Source organism: Oculina patagonica, chromosome 8, assembly GCF_052425735.1.
Source record: "Oculina patagonica isolate OP01 chromosome 8, crgOcupat, whole genome shotgun sequence".
Lineage (NCBI taxonomy): Eukaryota > Metazoa > Cnidaria > Anthozoa > Scleractinia > Oculinidae > Oculina > Oculina patagonica.
The window spans coordinates 24,824,756-24,834,721 of NC_135765.1; the positions used below are offsets into that span (position 1 = coordinate 24,824,756).

At 32.7% G+C, this 9,966-nt stretch overlaps 1 protein-coding gene across 2 annotated transcripts in view; it reads right to left on the reverse strand.

The window, feature by feature from the left end:
* LOC144663565 (uncharacterized) overlaps nt 1-2,047 on the reverse strand; it is a 108,718-nt gene extending 106,671 nt beyond the window's left edge. For both annotated transcript variants that reach the window (XR_013572625.1, XM_078524560.1), the window contains exon 1: nt 1,881-2,047. Coding sequence is in view for 1 of the 2 variants with exons in the window: in XM_078524560.1 (XP_078380686.1) it covers nt 1,881-1,944 (64 nt within the window). In the remaining variant the exon portion in view is untranslated. The remainder of the gene's footprint in view (nt 1-1,880) is intronic.
* Between the last annotated feature and the right edge of the window lie 7,919 nt (nt 2,048-9,966).

The following is a 9,966-nucleotide window of genomic DNA, read 5'->3' on the forward strand; positions in this document are numbered from 1 at the left end:
CACAACTATAGAGTGACACTTTACAAGTCACGCGCTTTGATCACCCACAGCGGAAAGTATTCCCTTGAGAGTTAACAAAAATGCGATCCCTTCCGGTTCAGATTTGAGCCCATGTAAACGCTATTCTACTTTTTTGCTTGTAAACAAGCAAAAAAAGTCGAAAAAATGGATGATAGTAAACGATTAATGATTAATTGTTACAAATTAGCAAAAGGTTTACAGCGTCTCTATAGCACGCGCGCTCTTGAATGTTTGTTTAAATCTCGCCGCTACTTGAATCTTGAACCGACTCTGACAACGAATATTCTAAACATTTACAAGCACGCTCAGACATACACACGGTTCAATAAAGGTCAATTTTGGATATTGGAACAATCGAACATCCAAATTAGGAACAAAGCGATAATTATACAGTATGTTGCCCTATTTCCCGGACACCCCAATTTCCGGAGACTTCGACTTTACAATTTTCGTAAATCGTCATCAGCAAAGTTTACTTTAACAAAACGTTCAGAAGATTAAGCGATTAGTCTGCTTTCGTTTGCTTTTTTCTTGGCTGAGCTGCGCTCCGTTTAGACGGAAAAAATCAAGATTTGCTGGAGGTAGATAAATTAAAGTACCAAAGGGTTTATGCACGACACGTAAAAAGGCCAACAATTGGTCCGCGACGCTTGAAAATAGGGCAAAATTTATACCGTGACGCGTGAAAATAGCTAGAAAAGACACGTTATTCGTGAATTCTGCTATTTTAAGCTTACGTGACGAGTGGATTTGGTTAAAATTTGTACGTGAAACGGGATCGCGACATTCCCTTTGCTACCCTTTAATGTCTTTAAATAAGATTTTTACAGTGCGTCAAGGTTCATCTTTTCAATAAAGCGCTCTGCTAACGCTCTCACAAAGTGCTCGATAGATTTTATTTATAATATATCAATTGCAAAGTAAAGGTAAAAGGACTAGGTTTTTCAATATATAATACATTTTCGGTTTTCGCTTTTTATTCCGAAGAGTTTAGTTTCATTTTTGGTGAGGTGTGCCTAATTCCGGACGCATACCCACAGCAAACTTGTTTACCTATTTGAAAAGAATTTTATGGAATAGGTTTTGAAAAACAAGCATTTTTGTAACTGTCTGTCCTCTATTTAAACTTTTATACCTATTTTGGTATTGATTTATCTTCCTTGGCATACTTCAGTACGTGGCCGAAACATTGTTTATGTCAAATGCACGGATGATTATCTCGCTAAAATTGAAAGAAAAATGTTTCAATTTTGCTTGAAAGATAATTTTCCAAAAGAACAACTCTTTATTTAGCCCTAATTACTTATATTTTTCCATGATCGGGAATAATATTTCCGAGAAAAAGGGAATATTTTCCTCGTAACAATCGGTCCGGAAATAGGGCACCGAATTTGACCAATTCTTTCCGTGATTACAAAGAAGCCAAAAAGGATTTAGAAGATAATACTTTACGACCTACTTACCAGCAGTGAAAGCTACATTGTGGGTAAGTTTCAGCTCGTAAGTGTTGTTTTGAGGTAAGATATTTCGGTCAGTGTAAAAAGTGTCCGGAAATAGAGCATCATACTGTTATCAAGATCGTGACCACGAGAGTCCAGACTGACTTGTACAGTTTATCTAAACATATTTTGTATCAATTATTCTTTGCCAATTTCGTAAAAGCAAAACAATTTATGGCTCAAAATTATTTCATCTGGATACGTTATAAACGAACTCGACTTCACGACGATAAAATAACGATTCATACCATTCTCAAACAGCTAGAATCAGCTGAGTGTAAAAATATCATCTGCTGATACTAGCCTGACCGGTCGGAGTTTGACCTCCCCGTATTGCCCAAGCAGTAAGGATTTACCCACCTGATGTAGAAGCGAGGGCTGACACGCAACTAAACAAGATCACTAGGATATATTTGAAATCCATTACGTGATCATAAATCTCACGGAGAAGCCAGTTGCTACATGAATTGAGTGGGATTTAGCTTATATTACAGTCGCTACATCCTCGTAGCCAGGGTCTTCGTTCCCTGCGCAGAAAGGAACGAAGACTCGAGTTGCAAGAATGATTTCGCTATGTCACGCTGTGATTTTACACACTGAAGCCGTCTCATCTGTCACTAATCTATCATCAAACATTTCAAATATCCATTGTTCTCTATAGCTGTCGATCTATTGTTTGAAAACCAGACATGTCACGTACGCGACAGCCGCGTGGCGAATGACCAGGCCTGGTGCGGCGAAAGTCGAACATGTAAACCGCGATCGAAAGTTTAATCGTGACATTTGCAGTGTCCTATCGGTTCTGGGCGTCTTTCAGCGAATATTTATACCGCAACGCCAATGGAAGGTGTTATTCAAAGCTCAAGCGTTTAACTAGTTTGCACTCCGACGGTGTCGCGGCTATGGCCTCAACATCTGTGGCAAATTCGCCGCCGTTGACTCCGGTCTATAAGTATTTTGTTGGAGAAGGCTGTTCGTTATGAGAGAACCGATATACTAGTGTTAACCACAGGTTAGAAAATGCGGGCCTAGATGAGTAGTATAGGAGTTGGGGGTACGAGATCATAAAAATTTTTATAATCTCTTACATCCCCAACTCCTATACTACTGCACAGCACTGGAATCAAAAATGAAATCAAAAATAGAATCAAAAATGAAACCAAACCTCGAAGCCAAACTGAAAACCAAAATGGAATCAAGTTTGAAAACCAAAATGAAAATACCAAGCCTTAAAAACCAACCCTTGCTAAACCCTTTAATCAAAATAAAAAAATCTCTTATACTCTTTTTAAAATTTTGAAATCAAGGTGCGTTTAAAAATCTCTTATACTAGAAATCATAATGAAAATTATTGCTTTATATTATAATGCCCGTAAGCATAACTTGTTAAGCCATCATCAAGTATATACCGTTTATCATCAAAACAGCTCAGTGATATTTTATCAATCTCATAGCTTCCAAGTTGATGGCCTTGACTTCTGATGGTTTTCATAGTATGATGCATCTGTGTTTTATTGAATAAGGTCTCTTTGTAGTTTTCATGTGTGATATCTTTTTTGATAACGGATTTCTTGATTCCTTTGGCAGTCTTTCCTACTTGTAGATTGTCTTTAATATAAGAATACATTTTTGATCGCAGACCGATAAATTCTAAAATAGGAATAAAAGAAGCTTCATCTTTGAATTTACCAATGACTTTCTTGTTTGTTTTATCAAAGAATGGTGATTTTTCAGGGTAGTCACTGTTATCGAATTTCTCTTTATCATTAAAAAAGTCTTTATATACATCTTCAGCCTGAATTTCATAAGTTAAACTGTCTGTATCTGTAAATAGTAGTTTGGCTTTGTTTACATACTTCTTTTTTATGTAGTTATAATGGAAATCATACATTAGTGTTTTGCTTAAATCTAATATAGCCATTCCTACATATGAAGGTCGATTGAGGGTTAATGTTTCTTTGATTTTATGGACAGCTACTAAGTTTTCATTAAATATTTTGCTACTGACATATGTTGGTTTTGAAGCTAACTTTAATAATTTATTTTTATTAGTCACTAACCTAACGTCGACTCGCTTCCTCAAATTCTCCATGGTTTTGCCGTATACTGAATTATTCATCAATTTAAAAAAGTCTTTTTCAAAAGCGTTTTTAGAATTTTTACGTTTTTCAGTATTGTAATCGATATATTGCTTCAACCATGGGGATTGATTAAATTCTAACACTCGATAGACTTTTGTGAGCTTTAATCCTAGATCTAAATACAACTGAAGATTCCTGTAATGTAATACATATTTTTCTTTATTGTTTAATGTAGGCATCAGTTTATGTACTAAACCTGATGATATATTGTATTTTTTAGCAATGTTTTTGCAATAATCCGAAAGCATATCTTTAGTCACCTTAACTTTTTCTGCACCCAATGGGTAGTCATTATGATGATTATGCAACTCCTTGGGATATTCAAGATCAACCTCCAGTATCAAGCCTTTTTTACTGTCTTCTTTATACTTGGCCAAGTTTGTTTCATCAATTTGTTTTTGTGTTAACCATCTAAAGCATCCAGTTGGTAGATATTGACTCATAGCATAACCGTATAAATTATTAGCATCAAGATACATGATATACTTTGAGGGCGCCTTCTCATCATATTTTTTCATATATTTGTTATTAGCTTTCCCATATCGATGAGCTATATACGATATACCTCCTCTCATTCCTTTTTCGATGAATTGGTACATATCAACGTCAGTCATTAGCTCTAATTTGATATCAGTCATTTTAAGCATAGCATCCCACGATAAACCTGGGCTTGTGAAGTAATGACATGGATCAAGTTTATAGTATTCTAGGCATGTTTTTCTAAAGCTTTCAAACACATCTGCTAATAATAAGACATCTGATTTTAAATATAAATCATGGTACTCACCCATATTTTTAATCTTAAACGTTTTCCACACATTTTTAGCATGCTTATAGTCATCATCTGATATATGCTCATCATTTAATATACTGTAAAAGTCTTCTTTTTTGGGTAGTTTTTCATTAAATTTGTCAAAGCTATCCATATAGTCATACGGATATATTCCTTTTCTTGACATCAGATTGAGTTGCTTACTCTCGAATATTTCAGAAGTATATTTTAGGGATTCCTTAGGTAGATTACTAACCAGCTTCTCAAGACTTGAACTCATAAACTGAAAACTATCTAGAAAGGTTAAATGATTACCGAGCATGAAGGCCATATATTTTTCTATATTATTTGGTATAGCATTGATATTCATTTCTTTAATTTCTCCCTTTTTATTTTTGTATGTATGATTTTTTACAATTTTTCCTATCTCTTGCATTATGAAATGGCTGTCATAACCTCTTAAGTTGTGAAAAATTACTGGAATTTTTATTTTATCGGGTTCTATTCTTAATTTCAGATTGCATTCTGTATGAGCGCTCCCTCTGTATTTGCTAGTAATATGACAATGGTCTCTAACCCGAATATCTTCATCTATGTATTTTATATCACAGATATGACATGCTTCTGCTTTTTGAAATTCATTTTCATCATCTTTAGTCATCTTTAATGGTTTCTTGAAGTATTTTTTCATTGTATTTTTACAATATTTAACTTCTTCTAGCATCTTTTCCATGAATTTGTAAACAGCTTTTTCTCCTCTATATATTTGTATCGGTTTGGAATATTTATCATTATAGCAACAAACAACCTTATAACCATATCCACAGTCAGTATGCTTTTGATAGGCTTCAGTATATGATTTATCATTATTTTGCTTACAGCCGGATATCTTTTCTGTTATAGCTTCAAAATCGGCATAAATGACAAATGGCACTTGTTGCTGTTTATGGAAGTTGTTGAATTTTAGTATGTTGTTATCCTTATCAGGCATTTTTACTGCTTGTACTCCATTTATTTGAATACAATTATCTTTGTGATTATTTAATACTTTTTCAGAACTGAAGCATTGTAAACAGTGCATACAGAAGTGCTTCCTCTCTTTGTGTTTAGTTTGGTTATACATGAATTTATTAAAATCTTTTATTAGAACATAATGCTTGTTTTCATTTTCAGTTATCAATAATAAATTCATCTGATTGTCATACTTTTCTTTTGATATATAGATGGGATATGGTTGTTTGTTTTCATAACCGAAAACATTAATATTAATCTCATTTTGCTTCTCAATTTTATTGTACTGTTTTATTGTTACTGGAAATTCAATTTTAGAGTAATCTAATCTCTCGATGTATGCCTTATCAGATTTTTTAATTCGTTGAGGATATTTATCTTGAGGATTTATGTATCTGATATGACACCACCGAAAGCATTCATTATCTTCATTTTTCATGTTTATTAATCCTTTAGCACTGTTTCTAAGTTCTGGTGGTAGCTGAATATAAGATTCGCCTTTCATTGGTTCATATTTAACTAAATTTATATAATGACCATCAACTGATTCAATAGTCCATCCTGAGCCTTCAGATATCCATTGAGCTACGAAATTTAATATCTGTTGTTTAGATGCTTGTAGTGATTCAACGATTTCCAGATTATTAATTATGGTCTGTGCTTTACTGTTGAAATAAGCGGTTTTATATATTACACTATCCCCAGACATTTTAGTGAATTTCACCTTGAGCGTTTCAATGAACTTAACACCTTTCATTGCTGATAGCTCTTTTATTATGTGATTTTCTACAGCTTTTCTTGTGTTTTGAAGCTGTAATAACGGGTCTTTATTATTTTTTATACCAATTTCAAAAGACTTTGTGTAGCCTTTCATAGCTTTAGCAACTTCCTCTATCTTTGTCCTTGGTAATGGTAGTGGGGCTGTTTTTATAGTCCGTGGCATGGGTTTAGGCTTGTAATCATCCCTAAATTCAGGAGGTGGTTGAATGACATTTTCCTCATAATCATCAATCATCTGTTTAACACTCTTACGAGGAGTTGGGATTGGTGGCCTAGGTTTGTAAACTCTTGGTTGGTTTGCTTTTAGTGATAATACTAGTTTTATGAGTTCAGTTTTAGATAATTTTTCTAGATCTAATTCATTCATATTAATATATGAGATATTTTTTTCCATTTTTGTGTACTATATAGAATTACCATTTCTTTAAGTCCTTTATAGTAAAAATTATTTTTGAGATTTTTTTGGTGCGTTTAAAAGATAACCAGAAATAAATATATTTTTGGTCACCTAAGGCAACAGATAACAGCAATTCATATATACTGTGCTATACAATATATAATTATATAATATTGCTTTCTATGTTTTCAGCTGGTATTATGTTGTATTGGTCTTCAATAGCCTTGATAACAGTATTTTTAATATGCTTCTTGGTCCTCATGTGAGAGTGCTTTCCAGCGAGCGTGTAGTCATGTTGACATGCATCACATATCCATGATTTGTTTAGCATATATCTGGTCTTGCTTTCCTTAATAGCGTTTTGTCTGTCTTCTTCATTATCGTATTTTTTATTTCGTCCCATTATATATACTATATATTATTTCCTTAAGTGTTTTTTATAGTGCGTTTAAGTGATAGATATAAACAGATAATTATTTTCTTTATTAATATATATAGAATGTGTTATATAACATTAAATATCAAACACCTACTAGAAGCTGATAAAAGCTCGAATGATATAGCCTTCATTAATAAAATGTATTGTATTCAGAGCATCCTTGACGCTAATATTAGTATTATTAAAATGCTTGTTATCAAATGAAGACAAAAATCATGTACGTTTAGAGTGTATACCTAAAAACCAGAAACGACGACGGAAGAGACCTCGTAAGGATCAGCATTAAATACATATTTATTCAGTTTACGGTTTTAGCCATAAGTTATAAATGATTAATGACTAAAAAGATGGTTTCACAATGTTTACATTTGAAGGCATTCTCGGAAATTATTAGGGGGTTTTTCGATGGCGTGATTTTTCGGCTTACGCGTCAGCAGGTTTTTTTGATCAATGGCGTGATTTTTCGGCTTACGCGTCAGCAGGTTTTTTTGATCAATGGCGTGATTTTTCGGCTGACGCGTCAGCAGGTTTTTTGGTCAATGGCGGAATTTTTCGGCTTACGCGTCAGCAGGTATTTTAATCTGGTGTGATTTCTATTGACCAATCATATTTCAACAAGTAAAAAGTTTTTTATATATAAACTTTTTGAGTAAAATTTACTCAAAAAGTTTACTCAAAAAGTTTATTCTAAAATTTACTGCCAAAAACAGCTGTGCCGTGAAGTTATGTGTGTTATATATATAATGGTTTGTAATTGTGAAATCCACGATGAATTAAAAATTTTAAAAAAACCTATATGCCCTTTATGCGATCAACTATTGATAGAAGGTGACAAGGATGCTGAGCTATGCTGTAGTAAGCAGGATATGTCAAATCAAAATGGTATAAATGTTTGTATTAATTGCGGTTTGGTTCATGGTTCTATTTATTACAATGAGTTCATTGATTTTTATGCAAATATGTATAAAATACGCCGAAAATCGGTATATCAACGGAAGTATCATATTAAAAATATGCTAAATAGTATATGCTATGGAAATAGGGTACAATTGACTAGTGATCAAAGGAATCGGATTTATAAAGTGTTTAATATTATCGAATCCGCTATTCCTATTGTAAACAAAGGTAGAAAAAGACTCATATCAACCAAATTCATAATTAAACAGCTTTTTTTGATGATGAATCTACCTTGTGAATTTATCAAAATTAGCACAAACAAGAAAACGTTAGCCTTTTATCAATTGTATTGGAATGAGATTTTAGAATTAAAATTTGGCGAAATAAATCGAATCATCCAATAAATTTCTTATCATATTTTCGTAGGTACTTGTCGATTATCGGACCGGTATCCGTCACATAATCGTCAATGTTCTTCATTGAAATTATGACGCTAGACGGATTGTAATCACCGCATCTCATCGTGTTTTTAATTGAGTTGAGTAAATGCTGGTAGCTCTGATATGCATATGTACTATTTTGAATTTTTAAATCGAGATTTTGATGATGCATCCAGCCTTGTATTAAAAGCGCTATTGTACTAATTGCAACCAAACTAATACCTCCTGTAGCAATACTTGATGCAAGGGAGCCGGATGCAAAGAGAATAGACAATGAATTCCCTAATAATTTCCATTTTTTGAAACGTTTAACAGCCTGCTTATAAGCCCAACATTTTCGATGATATGTTTGATAATAAGCTTTCAATTCTATAATTTGTTCTTCAGTCAGTTCGCTTGATATATGGTTCCATGTAAATATGCATTTTCGATGTTTAGTCATATATATTAGTTATATATGATTTTTTTGTTTTATCATTTTGTCATTTTAGCATTGCGCTTGTTCTTTATTGTGTAATACAGCTTCCTTATGTTTTGAATTAATCTCTCAATAGAATCAATAATATTGCTAACCAATTTCACTGTTTTCATATAATTTAATTAGATAAAATCGTTGGAGTTAGATAATTTATTCGAAGAATACAGCCTTTGTTTTATCTAAAAATTGGATTTTATGATACTCTCTACCGTTTATCGGATATGCAGTTTTACTAAAAGCGATTCTTTGTACATAGTAATCTGAACTGATTTTAATGTTGGATGCATTGATATTAAACCCAGACAATGTTTGATCAATACTCATAGCATTATTGCAAACAGCGATTCTAAATTGATTTCCTAATTTAATATACCAGAGATTCAAATATTTATCAAAATATGTTCCTCTTATTTGCTCTGTATATGAATCTAGATCATAATCGATGAATAGCTTATTATGCTCCACTTTAACCCACGGAAAACTAAAACTATCACCCTCGATAAATTCAATTTTAATCCTTTTATTATCACTGGGCTTATAGTCATATTTAAATGCCATATATATAGTCCAGTCATTGGATTCAGTGATATTTTCATTTAAATTAATTTCGAAACCACTCATAAAGCCGTTTTTTGGATCAAAATCTTCTAACAATTTTGTGGGATTAAAGACAAGATTGCCATTTAATCCAGACACTACAGCACCGTTACTATCTGACATGATGAATTCAGATGGATCCGTTAGATCATAAAAATACTCGAAAATTTTATGGTAATAGCTGATGTTTCTTTTCTTATCCATTTTTAATTCAAGATCAGACTTCAAATTGTCCCGAAAATTTTTTAACTGTTCAAAATTAACAGCTTGGTCATTAGTAGTAGCTGGTTTAATACCATAAATAGCCTTTGTTTTCATATCAATCGATGCATTGAAAGCTATTCTATCATTTTCAACATAATATAGCTGATCGTATATCCTAGGATCAACGTTACTCTGATAACCTTTTATTCCATAAATCACGATATATGTTTGTAATTTTGGGACATATGCGTTCCGTGATTTCATCTTTAAAACGATATCAACATAGAGAT